This window comes from Pristis pectinata, chromosome 2 (genome assembly GCF_009764475.1).
Source record: "Pristis pectinata isolate sPriPec2 chromosome 2, sPriPec2.1.pri, whole genome shotgun sequence".
In the NCBI taxonomy this organism is placed as follows: domain Eukaryota; kingdom Metazoa; phylum Chordata; class Chondrichthyes; order Rhinopristiformes; family Pristidae; genus Pristis; species Pristis pectinata.
The window spans coordinates 46,600,546-46,627,382 of NC_067406.1; the positions used below are offsets into that span (position 1 = coordinate 46,600,546).

The 26,837-nt window shown below is 39.8% G+C and overlaps 1 protein-coding gene across 1 annotated transcript in view; it reads right to left on the reverse strand.

Annotated features, from left to right (window-relative positions):
* The window catches only part of LOC127567543 (potassium/sodium hyperpolarization-activated cyclic nucleotide-gated channel 1-like), a 194,453-nt gene that overhangs the window by 33,484 nt on the left and 134,132 nt on the right, over nucleotides 1-26,837 (reverse strand). The window contains exons 5-6 of the mRNA XM_052010562.1: nucleotides 25,683-25,829; nucleotides 12,162-12,402 (exon numbers count right to left, since the gene is read on the reverse strand). Coding sequence (XP_051866522.1) covers nucleotides 12,162-12,402; nucleotides 25,683-25,829 — 388 coding nt within the window. The remainder of the gene's footprint in view (nucleotides 1-12,161; nucleotides 12,403-25,682; nucleotides 25,830-26,837) is intronic.

Below are 26,837 nucleotides of genomic sequence, written 5' to 3' on the forward strand. Positions count from 1 at the left end.
GCTCACTGACACGTTTCACTCCATCTTCCCCAGTTTCATTCTCATCACCTTGAAGTTAGGGCTTGCTCCCCAATCTCTCACAATCTCTTGCAGTCTTCTACTCCCTCAGTTATTATGTTTAATATTAATTTGTTATGATTTTTATTGGCACGATATTAACTTATGCTTTCTACTCTTTTCTGGTCCATTTCCCACTACCAGATCCAGTAAAGATTCCTCTCTCATTAGCCTTCATATGTACTGGCTAAGAAAGAAACCAAAAGCATACTTTCAATATTTCAGTTCTTTCCCTACTCCTTCCTGTCAATTTATTTGGGAACTGTTGGAATTTCTGATGATTATTTCATTTTTTCATTCATTTCACAGATTTCTTGACAGAATACTTCTAACTATTTTGTGATTGTTTCCTTCTTATCGTTTGTCTCAATCAATGTTGATCCCGTTTCTATTTTAAAATTAGACATGTCCTTTTTCCATTTTATTTGAAATAAAAACACTTTAATTTGGAAATATGAACACAACAGAGCTTAATGTCAATCAAATTTCCTGTAAATGGTGCCGTTGATTTTAGGTTTCCAATCAATAGAATTGCCTCTTTTAATTTCAAAGTTTTTTCGATCCTGAAGTTACTGATTTTAGATTTAGGATTCTAACCTACATAGTTTCACAGCTACATATTTTTATGTCCTTGCAGAAAATAACATTAATCTAAGACAAGCCTTCACCTCTCTAGTTCAGCAATGACAGCAAGTTATTTCAACTGCAACTATCCAACATGTGCTAGTGAAGAATGAGGCACCTTTGACATTGGTGCAGACCCAGAAAATTTAGACAGTGTTCGATGTCTTCAAACTGCTTATGTGGTATGGATGAAAACAATCTTTATAACTTAGGTTCCTGGTGAAGAATTAGAATGCACAAGCACACAACTAACAAATTTCCACAGAGAATGGAGATTGGAAGACTTTTGTAGATGTTGGCAATCACCTCCCACTAAAGAAGAAATGATGTATTGATAGGCTCCCTGTCTGAGTATCCTCAAACATGACAAAGTAGTGCACAGGAATATTATCCATGAAAATGTGTACAGAATGGAGTTGTAAATCTGACGAACTATCCACAGTTAAGGAAAAGTATAGATATTTCCCCTAATGGTTTAAATAAATGGAATGTTCTTTGTAATAAAACTGACAGTGTGGGCTGGATCATATGGCCAGTCTCGCTCTCTGTTATTAGGTGGTCACTGTGTACAGCTTGAAGTCCTATCACCTTCCAGACTGTCTCTTGTGTCTCCACTGTAAAAAGCAACTGCTAACATTTGAAGAATTAATGCATGGCTTACAGCAAGAATTGATCCCTTTAAGGTGCAAGAACCAACAGGCCAAGTGATCAGGCCATGGCTAATAAGAGAAGTTAAAGATAGTTTTGGATTAAAGAAAGGTGAAAATTAACAGAAAATACAAAAAACTCCCAGAAATAATGGGGAACGGGTCTAACATGAACGTGGAATTGAAAGAAAATGCCATTAGTGTGGCTACTCACCGTCTAGTCGGGCGAACCGGCTCGGCAGTCGGGTCGCGCGGCGTCGGAGCAACGAGGCCCAAGATGGCGGCGGGCCTCGTCTTTCCGAGCGACGGGGAGAACCCGCGCGCGGGAAAGTCCTGATGACGTAGGACTTACGTCATTGCCGGTTGTTTTGGGCGGGGACATTCTCCCTTAAAGGGCCCGCTCAAGGCGGGAAAATAAACCAGTTCTGTTTGGCAATCCTCCGAGTAGAGTCTTGTTTTATTCCGCGGTAGCAACCGCTACATTAGTAACAAAATAGTATTGGGGAAATGAATGGGACAGAAAGCAGATAGATCCCTGGGTCCTGTTGACTTGTATCCCAAGATTTTGGAAGATGTGGTAAATAGAGATAATGGATGCATTTGTTGTCATTTTCCAAAATCTCATATATTTTAGATTACTTCCCACAGATTGCAAGGTAGCAAATGTAACTCCACTATTTAAGAAAAAAAGGAGAGCAAAATGGGAAACTACAGACTGGTTAGCCTGACATCAGTAGCAGGGAAACTGGTTGAATTTGGAACTGGAATTGGAATTGGTTTATTATTGTCACTTGTACCGAGGTACAGTGAAAAACTTGTCTTGCATACCATTCATACAGATCAATTCATTACACAGTGCATTGAGGTAGTACAAGGTAAAACAATGCAAAATGCAGAATAAAGTGTCACAGCTACAGAGAAAGTGCGGTGTAGGTAGGCAATAAGGTGCAAGGTCATAACAAGGTAGATTGTGAGGTCAAGAGTCCATCTTATTGTAGTAAGGAACAATTCACTAGTCTTATAACAGCGGGGTAGAAGTTGTCCTTGAGCCTGGTGGTACATGCTTTCAGGCTTTTGTATCTTCTGCCCGATGGGAGAGGGGAGAAGAGAGAATGTCCGTATGGTGGGGTCTTTGATTCTGCTGGCTGCTTTACTGAGGCAGTGAGAAGTATAGACAGAGTCCATGGAGGGGAGCCTAGTTTCTGTGATGTGCTGAGCTGCGCCCACAACTCTCTGCAGTTTCTTGTGGTCACAGACAGAGCAGTTGCCATACCAAGCCGTGATGCATCCAGATAGGATGCTTTACATGGAATATTGATAAAATTTGGTAAGGGTCAAAGGAGACATGCCAAATTTCTTAGAAAATAATAATAGAATTGGGCAAATCTACCTGAAATTATGAAAGGGAAAACATGTTTAACATATTTGTTGGACTTTTTTTGAGGCTGCAACTAACAGAATGGATAAGGGAGAACCAGTGGATGTTGTGCATTTGGATATTTAAAAAGCATTTGATCAGGTGCCTCAGAAGAGATTACAACACATGGGATTGCAGTAGCATATTCGTGTAAACTGAGGATTGGTAAACAGACAAAACTGAGAGTAGAATAAACAGTCATTTTTGGGTCGGGAGACTGTGATTGCTGGAGAACTACAGGGAGTGGAGCTGAGACCATAGCTTTTCACAATCTATATCAATGATTCGGATGAGAGGACCAACTGTAATATATTTAAGTTTGCTGATGATACAAAACTGAGGGGGAATTTGGGCTGCGAGGAGGCAGCAGAAAGGCTTCAAGGAGATTTGCACAAATAAACTAAATGGGCAAAGATATAGTAGATGGAATATACTGTGGAAAAATGTGAGGTTATCTATTTTGTGAGAAAAATATAGAAAGGCAGAGTATTTTTGAAATAGTGATAGGTGTTGGTGTTCAGTGAGACTTGGGTACACAAATCACTGTAAGTTGGCATACTGATACAGCAAAAAATTTAAAAAGGCTAACAGTAAGTTGGCCAGAATTGGAAGAGGATTTGAGCAACATGAATAAATATGTCTTACTGCAATTATATAGGGCCATGGTGAGACCGCAGCTGAAATATTATGATCAGGTTTAGTCTCCCTACCTAAAAAAGGAAATACTTGCAAAGAGGGAGGGCAATGAAAGTTCAGAATATTGTTTGCTGGGATGGGATGGGGAGAGGCTTCCAGACAGGGATAGGCTTTCATATAAGGAGAGATTAAGGAGACTGGGCATATGCTCTCTTGACTTTGGAAAAATAAGAAATTATCTCACTGAAACATTCAAAATTTTTTTGGTATTTGAAAGGGTATATGCAGCGACAATGTCCCCTCAGGCGAAAGTGTAACAGTTTCAAAGTAAGGGGTCAGCCATTCACCTGGGGGCAACAAATCTCAAAGTCTTTACCAAGGGCTGTGGAGGTTCAGTTTCTGAGTATATTCAACACAAGGACTGACAGATTTTTTATATATTAATGGAATCAAGGGTGACACAGTTAATACAGTAAAGTGGTGCTGAGCTTAAAAAAAGGAAAGTGGCAGTGATCTTATTGAATGCAGAGCAAGCATAAGGGGATAAATAGTCTACTCCTGCTTTTATTTCTTATGCTTTATTGAAAATCTTCTGCCAATTAAAATAATTTGTGATTGTATTTGACATTCATAATAATTTAATCACGTTGAAGTTAATGGTTAAAAACCTGCACAGAAAATAAAATAATTTATTAAAAATTCATAAAATGTGTCATTAAAAAACTAATATAAAGCAATTCTTTTCACTATAATTTATGCTCCTTTCCCTTTGCCTTCTAAATATTGCTCTCCAATATCAATGAAGTCCTTGTGAAGTCCAGAGGCAGTCCAAACTGATAGATTCAGCATTCTGAATCTGTCAGGAGTCCCTGATTTTTGCGTGGCTGTTGGAACTTAATTCAGTTCAATGGTTGAATGCCAGGAGTTACAATCAAACCTGCTGGTAGCATTCAGCAGGATAGTCAGAAAGTGTGCATTTGCTTAGCTGAATAGCCTTTTCTTACCACAGACCATAATGTACTGTAAAAGCTGGGACACCCATTTTATATAAAAAAAAAGCAGTGCATTTAGGTTTTTATAAATACAAGATCATCTTAATTTATCTTCCAAAATCAGCACAAACCAGGAGCATCAGTGGCTTAACTACACTTCAAAATTAACCATTTCAGGAACATGAAACTACTTCCTGTAATATGTATCCAACTTCTGCAGCTCCCTTCATAACTGCATATTCTGGCTGACTTGTCAATTTCTGAACTAAAGATGAAACATGCCTAAATCCTTAATTTCTTCCCTCAGAATATGCATTTCCAAATAGTTATGTTATCAAGGTTAACAGAAGCTGAGAGCAATGCAACATAGGAAAGCAATAAATATGATAATGCTGGTTGAGCCTCTGCAATTCTTACTTCCTCCCTATTATTCATGGCTACTACTAAATACAATTTAAGAAATTGTAAATGCTGAATTTGTAATTTTGAGAAAATATGTTGCTTTACCAAAAACAGAATTAAGTACTGCAGCATGAAGACAGAGAAATCTGATTTAAGCAGACTTAAGAACAGCTTCTTTCCCACCGCCATCAGATTTCTGAACTAATCACCTCTTTCACATCTCCCCTCCCTGAGATGCTGCCATGTTCTTGGGCTCTTAGCAGTACCTCTCTTGATTATTCCATTACTGTCACTTAAGCATTTCTTTTTGCACTACTTCAGATTGCATTACAACCTTTGCACCATTCTGCTGTTTTACACTTGTATTTGTATTTATGGTTGTGTTTATTATTACCATGTATACTCTGTGACCTTCATGTGAACAAGGATTTTCATTGCACCCTTGTGTACATGACAATAAACTAATCTGAATCTGAATTTGATTGTGCCCAAAAATGCTAGGGGTAGAATATGTGTGGACATGACAGGACCTCTTCCAGGAACCATGTTAAATTGCCGCTTGCAGCTCACTATCAAATGCCAGGCACATTGCCAGCACTACCTGGGCTACTGGGGGTCATGAAGCTGATCTTTTCTGACGTCACTTAAAGGCAACCAGCTGTTGGGCCTAAGAGCTGTAAAATGACCCAGCATAAAAATTTGTCCAAAAACTTCTCACTTATTCATGCTTTATGGAGTCTGCAAGATTTTAAAATGGTCATTTAAGAATTTGCTGAAATCAAATACTGTTTCCTGATGCTGTTCTTTCCACAAATAAAAAGTGAGACACAGCTGGCTGGTTTTGGGAGGTTCTTGCCTGAATAAAGAGACCCAGTGACTCAGCCTCTGCTTCATAGAGACATTGCAAGCACCGAGGATAGCAGCAAGCTACTCACGAGGAGTGATGAGGTGACCATCTGGGTCTCAACCATCATGATGAGCATCATTTGATTCACAGCTATCCTGAGACCCTAACATTGACATTACATCATCCGGAGAACCAAAAATCTTGAGAATGGAACCACCAGCACCCAAACATAAGAAGCATATGAAATAGAAGCTGAAGTAGGACATTCAGCCCTTTGTGTCTGCTCTGCCATTCAATAAGATCCTTGTCCCCTTTCCTATACTTATCCCATATCTCTTGATTTCAATAAAATCTAAAAGTCCATCGAGCTCTATCATGAATAAACTCAGTAACTGAGCTTCTACAGTCCTCTTAGCTAGAAAACTCTTCATCTCTAGCCAACTCCTTATTTTGATGAGATAGGCAGGGAGATAGGCAGGGATATGAACCAATTACAGCTGTGAAAAAGGTATGGTATATCAGAAACATCAACAAATGCGGTCTTGTGGGTTGAACTGAGGAACAGAAACAAGGGACAGCCACATGACTGAAGATGCATGATAGGCCCCCCTTAACAGTCCGAGAGAGCCAGAAGAGCAGACACATAGGTAAATTTCTGAGAAATGTGCAAAGAACAAGTAGCGTTAGCTGGGGATCTAATCACTCTTACCTTAAATGGGACAGTAACAGAGTAATGGGTACAGAAGGAGCAGAATTCTTGAAAGGATCTTTTTAATCTGTCCATAACAAGCCTGATAAGAGAGGAGTAGTGCTGGATTTGGTTTCAGGGACTGAACCTGGTAAAATGCAAATGATGGCAATGGAGAGCATTTTGGGGACAGTCATCTGAGTTCAATTAGATTTAACATTGTTGTGGAAAAGGAAAAGATAGACCCAGAGTAAAAGTTTTAAATTTTTTGCTTGGCTGGAGACAGCTATTTGAAGGCAAATCATTGTTGGAGCAGAGGGAGGCATTCAAGGAGGAAATAGCAAAGATTCAGAACAAATCAATTCCATTAAAATCAAAACACCCAGGTCTAGATCCACATGGATGATGAAGAACATACAGAGCAGCATAAAGCAAAGAAGCATATGACAAATTCCCAGGCCTCAACACCACGGGAAGCCTGAAGGTGTATAGAAGTTGCAAAGAGGGTGCATGAAAAAACATGATGGGTAAAGTCAATTAACAGCCTAAGATGTTCTTTATATATTTGAAGAGAAAGAGTGTTAAGAAGGAATGAATGGTCCAATTAGAGTAGCAGCCTGGGTCCAATTAGAAGCAGAGACATCTTTGCATTTGTCTTCATTGAGGTGAGGGATAACATAGACCTCATCTTCAAGGTGGAAATTATATACATAAACATAGAGGACATATTGCAGGGTATTAAACATGGACTTCCTGGGACAGTATATTGTGTTGCTATGCATTGGTATCTGGTATCTGTTTAGAAAAGAACCTTGCCAGGATTTGGGGCTTAATGGGCAGTCTTTTGCTAGAGTACTATGCATGCATTGTTTGAGCATACATTCTTCTGCATAAACACCAGTCACATTTGCTTGACCTTTCATGAGTTTCTAGTGTATGTTTTGTATGGTTTATAATATTTTCTGCTAATAAATTTAGTTTAGAAATGAATTAAATTATACAAGTTCATAAGCAACCCATACCCAGGAGGTTCAGAATACCCAGAGAGATATGGTGGTTTGAAGTTAGAATATTTACCCAGCTCCTCTTACAGTAGAGTAAACTTTGGCTGCAGACTGCAGAGAAGTTTCAGTAATGAAAAATTGCTCCAAGTGGTCTAGTTAAAGAAACTAGTTTCTCTGTTGAAATGTTACGACCCTTGATCCAGGCAGTGAACAAGAGGAGGCAGAAAATCTTGCAGGCAACACCTGCACCATCATTGAGAAGAGGTTACAGAGAATGGCCCGAAATATACTCACCTCAGAAGGGAATTGTAAGCAAGCTGTTCCTGGTGGGTCAGTTCATTCTGTAATTCTGCACCTGGCATTGCAATGCATGAGTCCGGAAAGCACTAGAGGTCAGATGCCAGCACATTTGATCTCTTCCTCCTCCTGTGACTCACTACCAATTCCATGAGCAGCTCCTGACTGGCTTGAGTTGACAGGCGACTTACACTTTGCATCTGCCCTTCAGCTTTACACTAGTCATGGTAGCCTAACTAGCACAGCCATATTTATTTGCATAGGATCACTAGTCTGCATGGCAAAGGTAGGTAGAATAAATGGTTTGTCTTTTTTTAATTTAAATTAATATTAATGTTTCACGTGATCTACACCACATGGATGTGTTTTTAATTAAAATATTTTAAAATAAGTTTTAATTTGTTAATTATTTAAATATTTTTCTCTGGTTTTTAAAAGTCATTCTTCACGAGAGACCTTTGGGAACCGTTACAAAGGCCTTTGATTGCATGAACTGCCACTCACAGATGTCTCTGCTTCATGGGACAGTTGCAGTAGCAAGACTTCACATGCATTGGCAATCATGCAGGCACGGGAACAGAGCAAGGCATGTGCTTAAAGCACCTTCCAAATCAGGCACAATCCAGCCCAATGCGAACACTTGATTCTAAGCTCGCAGGACATGATTGCACTACCAACGAATGGTATCACACTCTCTAGCCAAGCTGTTAGCCAGCTGTCCTGAGAGATCCATTTGCTGCTTTGTTCACAATGCTCCTGTGAAGTGCCTTGGATTATTTTGCTGTGTAAAGGGGTTACATAAAAGAAAGTTAAAATAAAAACTGAGATATTAAATAAACTAATCAAACTTGAAATGGGTAAAAACCCTGGTCTAGCAGATAAAGTCCATGCATATTAAAAGAATCAAGGTAGCAGAGGCATTATTACATATATTTAATAATTGACTAGAAAAAGGCACAGTGCCAAAAGACTGGTGATAGCAGTCATTACACTTATAATTAAGAAGGGAGGCAGAGCATGTCCAAGGAACTATAGAGCAATCAGTTTAACATCTGTAGTAGGAAATATAACTGATTCCCCATTAAAAAAGAAAATAGAAAAACAGCTAAAACTCAAAAGTATACAATAAATATTCATTGTGGATTTCAATAGCTTTATGAAACTCAATGAATTATTTGAAGAAGTGAAAGAGAAATTAAACAAGGGTAATGAATAGATATAATATATCCAGATATCTAAAAGTGCTTTGATACAGTAGCACCATAATAGACCAATGAATAAGGTCAAAGCATGTGCAGTCAGGGAACGAGAAGCAGAGTGGATGTCTAGCTGATACTAAGACAGAAAGCAGGGAACGTTGGTAGAGAGCAGCTTTTCAGAGCTCCAAAAGATGGGAAATGGGGCTAAAAATTGTTAGGACAATTTTCACAATGTATATTTATGGTTTACATGTTAGAATCAAAAACACAATTTGCAAAAAAGTTGCAAATCAGAGATATAATCTGGAAACAAATTTCAACACAGGCATGTCAGGCATCGTACTTCAAGAAAAAAAATGAGCAGGTCACATATTCCCTGGAAGATAAAGATCTAAAAGAGGAAGAGGAAAATGGTATACAGGAGAATAAATGTGCAAATGACTAGAGGTAGCAATGTGGATTAATTAGGCTATATATAAGTAAAATATATCATTAATATTTAGATTGATAGAGGTGTACAAGATGATAAGAGGCATAGATCGAGTGGACAGTCAGAGACTTTTTCCCAGGGCGACAATGGCTAACACGAGGGGACATAATTTTAAGGTGATTGGAGGAAGATATAAGAGGAATGTCAGAGGTAAGTTTTTTTTACACAGAGAGTGGTGGGTGCGTGGAACACACTGCCGGCAGAGGTTGTGGGGGCAGATACATCAGGGACATTTAAGAGGTTCTTAGATAGCCACATGAATGATGAATGAGAAATGGAGGGCTATGTGGGAGGGAAGGTTTAGATAGATATGAGAGCAGGATAAAATGTTGGCACAACATCGTGGGCCAAAGAGGCTGTACTGTGCTGTAATATTCTATGTTCTAGATCTGCAAAGCTGGAATTGAAACTTGGAGGAGGTTTACTAAACCTCTATTGAACCCTCTCAGATCACATTTGGAATAATGTTTATAATTCCACGCCATATTATTGAAGAAAATAGAGGCACTGAAGAAGGTCACAAAAAAATTTAAAAGGATGGTAGCAGAGTAGCAAGGTGATGAACAGGTGAATAGGCTGGGTCTCTTTTCTCTTGAAATATATGATTCTATGAGAAAGCTGAGAGGTGACAAAAAAGAGATCTTTAGAATTATTTCAGGTATTGAAAGAGTAAAGCATTTTGTTCTTGGGGAGGTATAAAACAAGATGCCATTAGATTAAGATAATTACCAAGAAATCAAATAGAGATTTCAAAAGAAGTCTCATTCAGAGAATGATGAAAATGTGGGAAGTCACTTAAGTAACTTCTATACATCTAAGGGATACCAGATAAGTATAAGAGGAAGAAGGGAACAGAGAGTTGTGCTGATGGAGCTCTAATGATGGAAGATTACTGTAGTGGATTATTAACATTATCATGGACAGTTGGACACCATGGCTTGTTTCTACAGTTCTGTAAAGTTGTTGTTGTACTCAATGCTGAGATATTTTTCCAAGGGCTATAATACCAAAAAGAGTTTAATACACTTTTTGGAGTTGCCAAGGTAAGAAACAGTCTCTAGAAATACCTCTGTGGCCCAAAAGCTCGAGGGCCTGCCACTGCATCTGTCAGTATCACCCAAACAGCCGCTGGGCACTTTCCTTTGTGTGCTGTAGGACACAGAAGGAAAATACGGCATCCAAGATCATGGCTGAGTCCCCATGGAATGTGGGGGGGGGGGGGGGGGGCAGAAAAGGCCAGTGGTCAGGGACCCGATCCATCCTGAGTGGTGGATTTTGGGGGGTGGGGGGGGTGGGGAGATGCTGGTCAGAGTTTGGGAACCTTATCAGATCTGGAGGTGGGCAGAGTGGTGGTGATAATGTTTAGTGCGATAATGTTAGAGGGAGAGAATAATATGGCGCCTTGGTCAAGTGTTGGATTTCTGGGATCCAGTAGTTGGATCAGCTGGGGATGTGGAGGCCTGAGCTGATCGAGGAGTGAGATCAGGAGATGGAATGGCTGGTACTGTGGTGGGGCCACGGATAAATGAATAAACAATATGGTCCAGATGGAGTACATCAGAGGTTATTGAAGGAAGCTGTGGACACCTGGCCACAATCTTCAAAAAGTGTATTGGATGATGTCCAAGGACTGGAAAACTGCAAATGTTGTACCCTTGTTCAAAATCACGTAGATTCCCAACCTCGAGTGGAAAAGGAAGCATAGGGTTGTCCAGGGAGCATTCAGATACATGGACTCCCAGAATAATGTGCAGTAATACCCAAAAGGAATGCTGCACATTCAGTATGTGCCTAACCTGTGTCAGATATGCAATGGATTCAGGTGCACCAAGTCAAATTACCAGAGTGGACAACGCAACCTATAACTGCGATAACATTCCATTATAGAAAAAAACTGAACTGTTCCTGTTGCAAGCCAACTATGCCCGAGTACCTGACAGGGACCATGTTGGAGAGGAATAACCATCATTGTTTGGTAACCTTACAGTCTGGCCACTGGACAATGATGTTTTTCCCTCCTGACAAGTACTGAGACAAGGTGGCTTGGAACAGGAGCCATGTAATAATCAAGGTGGCACGGAGGACTAGCACAGATGAATGAATCACAACTGCTGCCTGGAAGCCATGAGTAGACCAATGTGCTATGCTGACTGTTGGGACACTGTTTGTATTTGTGTGGAATCCTTTCTCATATGCAAACTTGCCAGAGAGGAGACACAAGCATACAGGGCAATGTGAGACCATCTTACATGATTCTGCATTCTGCAGAACTCCAATAAATGCAACGTCAAAAGTTATCAAGCAGACAAGAAACCAGCTACTGTGTAGTGGATAAGCCTTTTAACTGCTACGGAAAGACCCTTCATGCCTATTTGTACGATGAGGTTTAAACCAAGCTCACCACATGTCAGAATAATTTCACAATAGATATTGAGCCTTCAAGAAATATCGAGCCTTTAGTTAAAGATTTAATGAGCACAATTAACATTTTGTGCAATCTCCTAAGGCGGAGCCTGTTCCAATATGCTGAGCAGGACAACATGAGTGCATGCATTTCACCTTCGTTTTTGGACCCATAAACATCCATTTTAATTGTGTAAAATGGATGTAGTACAATCCAATTTCCAGGCCAACATCTTTATTCTAGAGCTTCCTTTAACATTTTTGATTTTATTTTTATATTTTAGATTATAAATGGTTCAGTTCCACAAGTTGGAAAGCAAGTCTGAGTCTCTTAATAGAGATAGAAGATAAATTATTGAAACTTTACACTTCACATAAATATCATGCCATGACAACTTCATGTTGTGCCACTACGTGTAAACCTATTCTTTCAATGTTTTCTATAAGGTGATACTGACCTCCAAAGTAAGAGCCATCTGACAACTTCATTTCCTTGCTTGATTTAGTGATGACAGTAGCCACCCCATGCTGAATGAAATACATTTTCTTCCCGATGGACCCTTCCCGCACAATATAGTTTCCAGGCTGGAACACCTCGAATCTCAGCTTGCTTAGCATGCTTGTCACAAAACTTGGGTCAGCGTTTGCAAACAGGGGCATGGTGGCAACCAGCTTCCGACAGTTGAAATTGACTATCTCCTGAAACAGAAGTCAATGCCAAAATATTACTGAAATGCAGCAGGCAACATATTAACCTTCTGAGTATTACATTTCCTTCAATGGGATCAGGATCATGAACAACACCTAACTTAGGAAATCCATATAAATAATAGATCAAATGGCAACTGTCAAACGATTTGGTATGTAAGTAAAAGAAAGTAATCATTTATTTTGAATGATACTCTTTAAGCTATCTAAACAGAACACACACATGAGGAGTGAAAGGGTCAAGGTATTTCATTTTCATATTCTGCAGAATACCTAAGCAATTGACTCATGGGAGTGGAAGGGGAATAAAAGGTCTATCCTCTTTCAAGATGCTTTGTGTGTTCAAAATAGCTCTGCTTATGGGATTAGATTTAAAAAAAGAAAACGCAAAGAAAGCAGCTGGTCAATAAAATAAAATCAAATTATCATTGCTTCTACAAACGTTATAGCACAGCAGCAACAATGGTCAGTGCTCCATTTTAAAAGGGGGCTTTGACAAGCAAATCAAAGGAATTCTGAAGCTCTGACCTACTTAGAACATGAAGGACCCTGGTTTTGGGAGTTGGAGAAATATGGGGAGAAACCCCCTTCCTTTTGTTTTTGTTTCTTGTTTTTTTCTGGTAAACTTCAATGTAGCAGGGATGAAGCAGGCGTTCCTGCTGTACAGAATGGCACACACCAACAAGTCTGGCCCAGAATGGTGCATTTCAGAAAGAAAGACCGTCATTAAGAAATTAATACTGATAATGCGGAACTTCACATTTTCCCTTTAATTGTTGACACTCAAGCCAGTCCAATGTGCAACCTGACATTATATAAGAGCAGCAGGATCCTGATGCAAAATCCCTGCCCCCAAAGAATAAGATCCCCAGGAGTGCAGTTAATGGCCACCTCATTATTAAAATAATTCCAGTTTGCCATTCCTCTGGCAATGGAACTGGAATCCAGGTTTTTCAATCTAGGCACATGTTATAATCTAGTTAATGGAATTATCTGTTTAGATTCTGTGCAGGAAGGAGAATGCAATTATTTTTAATCATTTTTCCTTTTATAATTCTATCATAACAATCCAGTAGAGCTAACACCCATTTTTACAGTGGGTTGCTGCCACCCTCTCCTGTACCAGCCTCACAGGAAGAATGTTTTGTTAATGATGTATTTGGCCAAAAAGTGTTCAACGTCTTTGAAACGTTTAGGTGATAGTTTGGTAAAATCTCCTGTGCCTTAGAAAGAAAGGCAGACAGAGAGAACATTCCTATTGTGGCTTGTGAACTATGATATCCTAAAGCATTTCACATCTTATGAAGTATTTGCTTGATATGCTGTAATGCAGAAAATGTAATGGCCAAAGGCACAAAACAAACTTCTTCAAACAATAATGTGGCAATAATGTCAATAATTTCATGGTTTTGATTGTGGAATGAATTTTGGTCAAGATGGCTGGGTTAACTTCCCTGCTCATCTTCAAAATTTTGCTAAGATGCTAAGGGATTACTTTTATCCACCCAGGAGAACAGAGCGTCCTTTGGTTTAATCTCTCTCTTGAAATCTTACTTTTCATTGCAAAAAATCCTCCTAGATTATAATTTCTTTTTCTCACACAAGCATAAGATATGCTATACACTTTATGACTCAAAAGATAACTATTTGCTGTTATATTAGTAGTCAGAAGAGTCACTTTATGACCACCAATATTTGACAACAGTAACACAACCTCTGTAGCATTTCACCATGATGACTGGATTTTATTATTAACACAATAATTTTTTTTAGACTACAAATATTAAATAAATCTTAATGTTAAAAACATTCAGCATCTCGGGCAGTATTTGTTTCAGATCAAAGACCCTTTGTTAGAACTGGAAAAGAGAGAAAATTCAGAATTTTCATTTTTTTTATTTCAGCTTTTCAGCATCTGCAGTTTTTTTTATTTTCATTCAATGCCATAAGAACAACTTGTTCTATATAGACAAGAACTATGTTTTGCTAGCATCGTGAAGCAGTGCACAGAGATTTGAAAATAAATACCTTGGTCTTACTTTGAAATGGTAGCATTTTAAAACTTTAATAATGTTGGAGTGGGTTACTAGAAATAATAGATGTGAATATATATAAAAAATTGACATAGTTTTTTGTTTAAAAACTACAATTCTAATATACATTAATATCCCGTGGGTATTTCTATCCGATGGGATTTAAATTAGATTTCAAGTAGAATAGCCTTTAGATTTATTTAAATATTCAGCAAAAAGCAAATATTTTTATTTATAGAAATATTATTACTTAAGTCAATAACATCTGAGGGGCATCGAAGCACTTTGCTAAGTCTAGTTTCTATAAAGTGATTCAATATTCAAGGTTCAACTCTACATTGTCAATGAAAGCAGTCAACTTAAAAATAATTCTTAATGGGATGAACTCTTGAATCAGTTTTAAATCAAACTGGCATGATTTAAAGGTTATTTGCTTTCTCATTTTGAATGGTTTAGATTTTGTTGTTCATGTGCCTTTAAGGAGTACTTCAGAAAGGGTTTATCACGGATCCATTTGAATGATAACTGGTATAAAGAAATGTAACTGACTCAGCACAGATTGCAAGTGAAATAACTGAAATGCTTAAAATTCTGAAAAGGTGAGACAGCATTGATGGAAAGCGAGGTAACAATTTGTCCTCAGTTCAGTGCTAAATATAAGGTGCTCTGCTTCCAAAGTTGTTTCCATTAAAGACACTGCAACTGAATTTAGGAATTGGAGTACAACATGCAGCAATACCAGATTATGTGTTTAGTGCACATGGCTGAGAATGAAATTCTACTCTAACGTTTCCAATAATTCAGTAATCATGAACCATAGGCCACAGATATTAATTGTGTTACGAGTGAGATTTAGAACAGAGGCCTGCAGAAATTTATGTTTCAGTACATAAACCTAAACATCAGCATTCTTCAGCTGTAGATGTGATGGGGAATTGAAGGCAAAAGAACTTAACAGGTAGGGCAAATGGGAGTAGAGGTATTTTCTGCAATGTTGGTATGGGGTCCGCTGTGTAGGGTGTGTGTGTTGGGGGGGGGGGGGGGAGAGAAGGTGGAGGATTTCAGAACATGAGAACATAACAAATAGGGGCAGAAGAAGAGCATTTAGCCCTTTGAGCATGCTCTGATCATGATCTTCTACCTCAATGCCATTTTACTGCATTATTCCCATATTCCTGAATTCCCTTAATATCCAGAATTTTTTTGAATGAATTCAATGACTGAAGCTCCACAGTCCAGCTGCCCAGAAGATTCCAAAGATTCACCACCCTTAATAAGAAATTTCACCTCATCTTGGTCTGAAATAGCATACCTTTTACACTAAGATTGTGAATCTCTGGTTAAGTACCAATGCAGACTGATTGAGCAAAATAGCTTGTTTCTGTGTTAGTATTGCTATGTATATCCATGGATTAAAACCTCTGTGAAAATTCTGAAGAGGATTTGATTTAGGCATAGGTGCATAAAGTCAACATAAGTTGCTGCTGGTTATATTGTCAGATATGTGCTTCTATTGCAACATTTCAATATACACTATTTTAAGTTCATCCAAAAAGCAGCTACATTAAAATAGCATCTAGCACTAACATCAACAGCATTATCTTTTGGGTGACAGCTTGTAATAAATTTGAAAAGCCAAAAAATAAAAGCAAAGCTTTATAGATTAAAATAGATTGAACTTAAGTTCGGCACCTCCTTGTTACCTCCACAATTCTCCCAGAAAATTCACTCTATCGATATCTCACAAGAATATATTAGATTCCTTCTTTTAATTCCTTCTGAGTCCTCTGACTTCACTTCAATAGCTTCAAACCTAATGAATGAGGTGGGGGCCCTGGTCCTAATTAGTCATTAGTCATGTAGAATGTGGCTTTTTGAATCTACTTTCAATTCTGCAGGGATATTGCATCTCTGCCTGAGCTATATTGGAACTGTGCTGAGGGTGGTTTAAAATAGATTCTCTCAAAACCGGTTCCATGTAGTTTTCAAAAACACATGGATAGGCTAAAGATGCATTGCACAATTCATTAGGGTATTACTTAAAATATGCTGACAAAGGCTGATGCTAAAAGCCTGCATCTGGCATTTTTAATCATAAAGTTTAAAACAATAACATTCTGTTTCCAGCTGATATGCCATCATGTATAATAACTTTTGAATCATCATGCATAATAACTTTTACTGTGGTTTCATAGATATATAGTTAGCTAATTTTATTTATGTTTTGATTTATGTTGCTTATTGTTAACTGTGTATTTGTTTAAATAGTGATTGCTGATGATATTATCACCACTAGACAGGACGTGTTTCTAAGAAAAATGACATTACTGATGCACTTAGACTTTATCACTAGGTGTTAGTTCAGCTCCATCAGCTAAGCAACAATTCCCAGTAAGAACGAGATTTGATGCCCTTATGGCGCTCTTGGAGCTCATGGTTTAAACCGGAAGCATTAAAAATAAAAAACGCAGCAGCATAAAACAGAGTGCTGTGTCACGATGAACTGGAAGAAATTGTTCAATTTAGATAGACTGCATCTGATTTTAACTAATGACCTATTGGATTTAGAATTGATTTATAATATCTTTTGCATATGATCTTTCCAAAATTCCCGGTTGAATTAACATCAAGTTTCAAAAATCCATATTATTTGGCTGAACTGCTTGGACTTAGGGAAAATAAAATCAGCAGAGAATTTTGATGCCTACACCAGGTTAACTCCACACTGGTTCAGTATTGAGACTGCCTATCCCATAAACTGTCAGGCAGTATTGTAGGTAAAGTTACTGCTGCTACTACACATGAGAACAGGACATGAAGGCTAAAATACTAATGTTTAGGCTTGCATGGATCAGACGCAGGCAAATGGCACTGGCATAGATGGACATCTTGGTCGGCATGAACTAGTTGGGCCAAAGGGCCTGTTTCCGTGCTGTACGACTCTGATTCTATGACTCTAACGACCTCACTGCTGATTATGTTGCTATTTTCACAGTACCGGAGGCAAACATATTTAAGTCACATGAGCTGTCCAGAGATACAAATAATCTGCTGGAAGAACTCAGTGGGTCAAGCACTATCTGTGGGAGGAAAGGAATTGTCAACGTTTCGAGTCAAAACTCTGCATCAGTACAGTCCTGATGCAGGGTTTTGACCCGAAACATGGACAATTCCTTTCCTCCCACAGGTGCTGCTTGACCTGCTGAGTTCCTCCAGCAGACTGTTGCTCTGGCTTCCAGCATCTGCAGCCTCTTGCATCTCCAGTTGTCCAGAGGTACCTGAATTTCCTTTAAATAGTTGTTTCCTTGTTCTCATCAGTTTTATTTTCTTTAATTTTCTCACCAGATAGTTCAACCTCCCAATGCACAACGATCAGATAGAGTGGATATATTGGGCTGGATTGGGCTTGATTTGGCCATCTATTGCAGTCCACTCCATCCTCCCACTCCTTGCCTCAGTCACACACATCTTTATCAGTGGTTCAATCAACCTCAAGCTCAGCGGCCACAACCCCACTGCAAGTGAGGTAGCCTGCCAAAAGCAACTGGGCTTCAGGTGTGGCTCCTGCTGCTAAGTCCCAGAACATAGTATTGTCTTTTCACAGCTTGCTGCTCTCAAAGGTCTTGAATAAGAGACCTTTAAAAACAGTTCATGGTGGATATAAATAACTACATTGAACAAAAACTACTAAAAGATTAAACTTGTTAAAATTAGCTTAAAATACAAGAAATTAATTTAAAACAAAGTAAAATAGAGGAAAATAAAAATACCTGTGCTTACCTGTGCAATTTAACTTTTTTTAAGTGTAATAACTATTGTCATTATACCAATTTTCTGAGCTATTTGTTCCCAGTCACACTGTAGAATCTTCTTGTGCCAAACCACTTAGCCATCTCCATTGTCTTAAAATATAACAGAGGTCTGCATCTACACCACAAGATACATTTTAATTGTTACTGTATGATACCTAGGACTTCATTCATCGCTGAAGTATTAATTGCAAACAGCATTCCATTTGAGCTCTCATTTTATTTATGCAGAGTTTGGACAGAAGTTGGAGAAAAAAGGCTCTCTGTGTTAGCTGGGCTCCCTTGTCTCATTGTTGGGAAGTCAATTAGGCCTTAAAGAGGATTGGAGTTTTTTGATAGAGTATGGTTCTGGTGCTGTGTTGCTGGCAACAATTTTCTGGCAGTTGACACATAAGATACTGCCAATAATATTTCAGGATAAAAATACAGGGCTTGCATGTTTTGCTAGCTGAATTTATTATTTGCCACACTCATTGGGTATGTTTACAAATTTTCATTTCTGATGTAACATCACAAGCTAGCTGAAGCATATGTCAGAAACTTATACTTACCATAATTTTCTGCTATTAATACTAATGGCTGGAATAAAGTGGGACTTCCACCCAAGTTCTGAACATATTTCCCATCAATCATCCCAGTACCGAAGAAAAGAAGGTAACATGCCTCAATGACTACCAACCAGTGGCTCTGACATCCACCATCATGAAGTGCTTTGAGAGGCTGGTCATAGCATGCATCAACTCCAGCCTCCCGGACAACCTTGACCCACTGAAATTCGCCTATCGCCGAAACAGGTCCACAGCGGACGCCATCTCCCTGGCCCTACACTCATCTCTGGAGCATCTGGACAGTAAAGACACCCACGTTAGACTATTGTTTGTTGACTACAGCTCTGCCTTCAATACAACAATCCCAAGTAAAATTGTCACCAAACTCTGAGACCTAGGACTCAATACCTCCCTCTGTAACTGGATCCTTGACTTTCTGACCAACAGACCGCAATCAGTGAGGATAGGCAGCAACACCTCCAGCACGATTATTCTCAACACTGGTGCCCCACAAGGCTGCATCCTCAGCCCTCCACTCTACTCCCCATACACTCATGACTGTGTGGCCCGATTCTGGTCTAACTCCATCTACAAGTTTCCAGATGATACCATTGTTGTATGCCATATCTCAAACAGCGATGAGTCGGAGTACAGGAAGGAAATAGAGAGCTTAGTCGAATGGTGTCATAACAACAACCCTTCCCTCAATGTCAACGAAACAAAAGAGCTGGTCATTGACTTCAGGAAAGGAGGCGGTGTACATGCACTTGTCTACATCAACAGTGCTGAGGTCGAGAGGGTTGAGAGCTTCAAGTTCCTGGGAGTGAACATCACCAACAGGCTGTCCTGGTCAAATCACGTAGATGCCATGGCCAAGAAAGCTCACCAGCGCCTGTACTTCCTCAGGAGGCTAAAGAAATTTGGTTTGTCCCCTTTGACTCTCACCAACTTTTATCGATGCACCATAGAAAGCATCCTATCTGGATGTATAATGGCTTGGTACAGCAACTGCTCTGCCCAGGACTGCAAGAAGCTGCAGGGAGTTGTGGACACAGCCCAGCGCATCACGGACATCAGCCTCCCCTCCGTGGACTCTGTCTTTACCTCTCGTTGTCTTGGTGAAGTAGCCAGCATAATCAAAGACCCCACCCACCCAGGTCATTCTCTCTTCTCTCCTCTTCCATCAGGTAGAAGATACAGGAGACTGAGGGCACGTACCACCAGACCTAGAGACAGCTTCTACCCCACTGTGATAAGACGAACGGTTCCCTTATACGATGAGATGGACTCTGACCTCACGATCTACCTTGTTGTGACCTTGCGCCTTATTGCACTGCACTTTCTCTGTAGCTGTGACACTTTACTGTTATTGTTTTTACCTGTACTACATCAATGCACTCTGTACTAACCCAATGTAACTGCACTGTGTAATGAATTGACCTGTACGATCGGTATGCAAGACAAGTTTTTCACTGGACCTCGGTACAAGTGACAATAATAAGCCAATACCAATACTATCAGAAGAAAGCTGCACAAATAAGGACAAACTTGAAAATTTCTCCCTGGTCTCAGGATATGCAGAGGTTAAGGTAAAATGTTTGTGTTGCACAAGGACCCAACTCCAGTTTTGCATAGAATAATAAGCCAGAACTTCATTCCAGCAGCGAATTCAAAGACAGTAAATTTCCAGCGAGGAACCAAGAAATCATTATTTAAGCTGTGTTCTCAGGGCTTGCTTTCTTTGTCATAGTTCATGCCTAATTTCAACTTTCCTTTCAGTTGGCTTTTGATGCATCATCTGCTATACCTGTAAATTCTCATCAGGATTTGGTAACCTGAACTATTTGAAGCAGGGTTGGCCTTGTGAAACAAAAGACTGCAGATACTGGAATCTAGATGAAAAACACGATGATACTGGAGGAACTCAGCAGGCCAGGCAGCATCTGTGGAGAAAAGCAGGCGGTCAATGTTTCGGGTCAGGAGAAGTGTCCTGACCTGAAACGTTGACTGCCTGCTTTTCTCCACGGATGCTGCCTGGCCTGCTGAATTCCTCCAGCATTATAGGGTTGGCCTTGTGCTCTGTTCTCCCAGTTTTCCTGCCACAATATCACTTTGGTATTGGTGTTGGTATTGGTTTATTGTTGTCACTTGTACCAAGGTACAGTGAAAAGCTCGTCTTACAAACCGATCATGCAGGTCAATTCATTACACAATGCAGTAACATTGAGTCAGTACAGAGTGCATTGATGTAGTACAGGTAAAAAAAAATAACAGTACAGAGTAAAGTGTCACAGCTACAGAGAAAGTGCAGTGCAATAAGGTACAAGGTCACAACAAGGTAGATCTGGAGGTCATAGTCCATCTCATTGTATAAGGGAACTGTTCAATAGTCTTATCACAGTAGAGTAGAAGCTGTCCTTAAGTCTGGTGGTACGTGCCTTCAGGCTCCTTTATCTTCTACCCGATGGAAGAGGAGAGAAGAGAGAATGTCTCGGGTGGGTGGGGTCTTTGATTATGCTGGCTGCTTCACCAAGGCAGCAAGAGGTAAAGACAGAGTCCAAGGAGGGGAGGCTGATGTCCGTGATGCGCTAGGCTTTGTCCACAACTCTGCAGCTTTTTGCAGTCCTGGGCAGAGCAGTTGCAGTACCAAGCCGTGATACATCCAGATAGGATGCTTTCTATGGTGCAGTTGTAAAAGTTGGTGAGACTTGTCCACAGCCAGACAAAAACAGGACTAACTGAGCTATATCTATGGAAAGAACATCAAGTGAAGTAAAAAAAAAATGAGGGATAGGCCCTTCTTTTGAGTAAATCCCTGCCTTCAGCATTGTTAGCCAAGCAGAACTAAGTCAAAATAAATAAACTAACTTGGTCTCACTGCTGATCTACATGTTATACATACTTCTGAACTGACCTTTAGCCAACTGACATTGTGGATTTGTACTCCCAAACTGATCCAATCCTCAACTTAAAGCAATGAAATGAATTAGTTAAAACAAAAACCTTCCCTAGCTTAACTGCAGCTGCTCCCCTCCTTTCAAATGAATGGAGTTGATGCTCCTGTGTTAAGTGCATGTTCAGTGGTCAGATTCCCCAGGGCAACTGCTGGGGAGTTGCAACAATTTTGGCTTCCATGAGGAACTCAGCACTGGAGTGCAGATGGCAAACTGCCAGTGAAGATTTCCGTGTCCGTGCACGTACCCTGAACTTGATGGCAATTATGTCAAGAATTGCTGGCAGTTCTACATAGAACTGCTGGCATCTTCCTGCTAAATCGGGCCCAATTTAATTTAACAAAAATATAATATCAAGGTAACTCAATAAAAATTATTCCTAATTCATGTAACTAACCAAGAGACATATGAACTCTACCCGAAGCTTTGCACAATATTTTTGGTCTCTGTCATCATCTTGAAAAGTACAAGTGGAGTCGATTGAAATAAGAGAGTATTATCTGCCACTCTCTTAGAAATGGTTGGGCTGTGACAACACAGCCTCATTAACGCCTCCTTACACTTGGTATTCATGTACATGGATCTCTATTGATGTCTCTCAATGACGGCTCAGATAGCTGCTTCAGAACTGAAGGTTCATAATGGAGCGAGATAAAAGAAAGAGGCAAATGATGAAGGAGACACAAGACGCTGCAGATGCTGTAACATGGAACAAAAACAAATTGCTGACGGAATTCAGCAGGTCAGGCAGCATCTGTGGTGGCAAAGGGATAGTCGATGTTTTGGGTTGAGAACCTGTATTGAGCAAATTATGAAGGATCTGCCCACTCCACTGCTAGCAAAACCTTTCAAATGCTGGATTGCTGTGTTCATAATACTTTAAGTTTTTTTTAAGCAACATCTAGTTAGTATTTTTATCTTTGAAAGGTGCAATGATGTGGTGACAGATTGCCTTTTTCACACTGAACTTGACCTGGCCTTCAGCACAGACTGATGGATTGAATGTTTTGAGCAATCTGAAACCACGGCCAAGCAAAGATAGGACCACAGTATTAAAGAGTGAACTGAATTTATATTGAGTTCACACTATTGAGGAAGGGCATGTGATGCCTAGTATGGGAAATGAAGAAAATGTTCTATTGGTTCAATGAGGCTACTTCTCTGAGGAAATGGCAAGGCAGAAGGAACTCCAGTCTGCATTAACCATTGTCAGGGCTATTGCAGAAGTACATAATGCTTGCAGTATTTCCAGAAACAAAAAACATTTACCAATGATTAACATCCTATTTCTCCCCATGTATGAACATCCTGGATTTCCAAATACTATTCAAAGTGGAGGAAAGGTTCATATCCATAGATCCCTGAAGGTTGCCTCATGGGTGGATAGGGTAGTTAATAAAGCTTATGGGATGTTAGCATTCATAAGTCGTGGGATCAAGTTTAAGAGCCGCGAGGTGATGATGCAGCTCTACAAAACTCTGGTTAGACCACACTTAGAGTACTGTGTCCAGTTCTGGTCGCCTCATTATAGGAAGGATGTGGAAGCGTTGGAAAGGGTGCAGAGGAGATTTACCAGGATGCTGCCTGGTTTAGAGAGTATGCATTATGAGGGGAGACTAAGGGAACTAGGGCTTTACTCAAGATAGAGGTATACAAAATATTAAGAGGAATAGATAGAGTAGACAGCCAGCACCTCTTTCCCAGGGGACCAATGCGCAATACAAGAAGGCATGGCTTTAAGGTAATGGGTGGGAAGTTCAAGGGAGATATCAGAGTGAGGTTTTTTTTTACCCAGTGAGTGGTTGGGGCATGGAATGTGCTGCCTGGGGCAGTGGTGGAGGCAGGTACATTGGTCAAATTCAAGAGATTACTGGATAAGCATATGGAGGAATTTAAAATAGAGGGATATGCGGGAGGAAGGGGTTAGATAGTCTTAGGTGAGGTTTAAAGGTCAGCACGACATTGTGGGCCGAAGGGCCTGTATTGTGCTGTACTGTTCTATGATTCTATGAAAGGTCTAAAATCCTGGAATTCCTTACCTAATAACAGTGTTAAAATGCTGCTGGAGTTCAATAAGCCCCCATTAGGGGAAGGTGGGAATGGGCAATAAAATCTCCAGAATAAAGCATTTCAACAAGCTAATTAATAATAAACAAATTCTAATTTGGGAAAGGAAATGACCAACTGTTCAACAATTGGCACTCAGATCATAATCCTGTACCTGCCAAGGCCTCAAGCTCTGGAATTCCCTCCCTAAATGTCTCTGTCTCTTCACTTTTATGAGAAGCTCCTTAAAACCTATCTCTAATCACCTGTCCTTATACTTCCTTCTATGGGTTGGTGCAAATTCTATTTGGAAACAACCCAGTGAAGAGCCTTGGACTGTTTTCTATAAAAATGATGATATGTAGCTGCAAGTTGCTGTTGTTATAAATTTTCACAACTGTAAAGTAACTTCGTTTATAAATTAATCCCTGTGGTATCATTCAGCATCCAGAAACCAGTGTAACAGATTATACTCTGCCTCTTAAGATTCAATTTCATCACTACCTGAAAACAATCAAGATTTGTATCTGAAAGAAAATGAATCATTGGAGCATCAGGAATAGATAAACAAAGAAAGCATCAGATTCACTTTAAGCATACCCACTCATTTGAGCAGAGTTCTTAACATACCGCTCCTCCTGCATTGGTCAGAGTATGCATTTGCTGTGAGTTGAGTAAACTTTATTGCTAAGCACTGAAAGTAAATGGGTTTCTCATTTTCTCTGAGCGCTAACTCTGATTCCTCAGTAAGGGGGCAGAGGCATAATTAGGTTGCGACATTAGTAGGTTGGGTTTCAGCCACAGCTCATTTCGTAGCACTCTGAGCAAATGGGTTATGCATTAAAGATCTACTCCACAGATTTGAGAACAAAAATCTAAGCTGATACAGTGCAATATCAAGAGAGTTCTGCACTGTCAGAGGTGCTGCATTTCACATCAAATGTGAAATACTAATTCTTTTCTACTCTTTCAGGCATACATAAAAAAAAGCAGGAGTTATCCATAATATTCCAGCCAATACTTAACCATTGAGTAATTACAACAATATTGTTTATGGAAGATTCAACACTTCAACAGTATTTCACTGGATGGATAGTGCTCTGGGAGGATAGTAGAAACGAAAGGTCAAGAGGGAATGCATTACTGTCAGTATATATTGCAAGAAATTTTTTATCCCTCTTAGTTAAAGTCTGTTAGTTGGTTAAATTTGCTTATGGTTAGCACAACAGTTGGCGCTGCTGCCTCACAGGTCCAGGGACCCAGGTTTGATCCTGACCTCAGGAGCTGTCTGTGTGGAGTTTGTCTGTTCTCTCTGTGACCATGTGGGTTTCTCCCAGTGCACTGGCTTCATTCAACATCCTAATGATGTGCTAGTGTGTTAATTGACTACTGTAAATTGGTCCTTCAGGGAACTGACAGAAGAACAAAAAGGGTGTTGATGAGCTTGTGAGCATGATCTAGTAAACTGTAGGCCTATAAGGAAAAGGGGATGAGACTGAGTGAATTGTTCTGCTAGTATCTGGCATGGTTTTGATAGGCTGACTGGCCTCCTTTTGTACTGTAATAAATCTGTCAAACAACTGTGCAAAATCCAATACGAAAAAATATAATCATGCGCTTTACTGAAACAACAGCCTGCCATTTTAGTACTTTGTATTACAACACAGTTCTTTGATACAACTGTCTCACAGGATAAAAGTGTTCTTGTTTTAGCTACTGAAATAATAACAAATGTCAAAAACTCCTTTACAGTTATCTAAGCTAGGAATCTAAATTCAAAGCTTATGCTAAAAATAACTATTATTGCTAAAATTAAAAGAACTTACAAAATTAAGACATCTCACAAAATTGAGTCAATGCACTTAAAAATGTGGATGTTACCTCCCTAAGTGGATCATTTAGTTCCTCCAGAATGTTGTCCTCGTCAAAGATCTTGCCTTGGTAACGGTGCTCATAGTAGTCATGAATCTTCTGCCGCATATCAGCGGGCAGCTTGTGGAAGGACATGTATTGTTCCACTTGCTTGTACTGAAATAAGAAAGAAAAAAGTTATGTAAGATGAGTAGGATTGCTTTACACTGGCAAGGGCCGAATCAAAGCTCCACAGTAAGATTTTATAAAATGATGCGATGTTAACCAAATGATTGAACAAAATGAAAATTAAATACACTGACCAAAATATGTGGATGTGTGGCACTGTCTTTCCAGTATTACATGTCTAGCAATTACTCACTTGCAGAGTGGAACATCTGAATCAAATAACACCCCTCTGGAAATCTGTTTGCAAATCACCCTTGTGCGTACAACATATTGCTTTTGCCATCCATGGAATGACATCATTCCACTGAATGCCTTGTTCTAAAGAGAACCTGTTCTTAAGAACTTCCAGAACAAGCTATTTACAGGTCCTCGCCTAGAGCAGTTTCCAACCCAGCACTGAGAATCTGACCCAAGTGGGTTCTGTATTTGACTTCTTTTTAAAACATATTTGCTCTTCATGAGAAATCAGCTACCCCTCACTGCACACCTCCGCTAGTCTTCCCACCAGCAGATGCTGGGCCCTTTCCTCCAGCAGACTCAGAACCTCTCCACCAGCAAACTCAGTCTCTCCCCACCAGTTGACCCTGGCCTTGACCCCCACCTTCCCTCCAAAGGTAGGCAACTGTGACCCTCACCTATCCCCTGACCATCATTACACATCCCGATGTCCAAACATGATCCTTGATTTCTTCCCCTACTAAATGAAGCTCCAGCCCTCACTCTGCCCAACCTCTCTCCACCACAGATGGAACAGTTGGGGTGGAGGAAAGTCCTTTGTGCATACAAAGTGTGCAAGGTCAATTAGGCCTCTCATGCAGTGGAATATTCCACAACCAGATTCTTGAACAGAGGATTCATTGGTCCGGTGTTCTTCACCAGCTGAATATGCTTTTTGAGGAACAAATCAACTTATAGGCACAGTTAAAGGTAATGTGCAAATACTTGTAGGAACTGAACCTCATGGCAAACAAACATTCTAGAAGGGGATGGTTGACT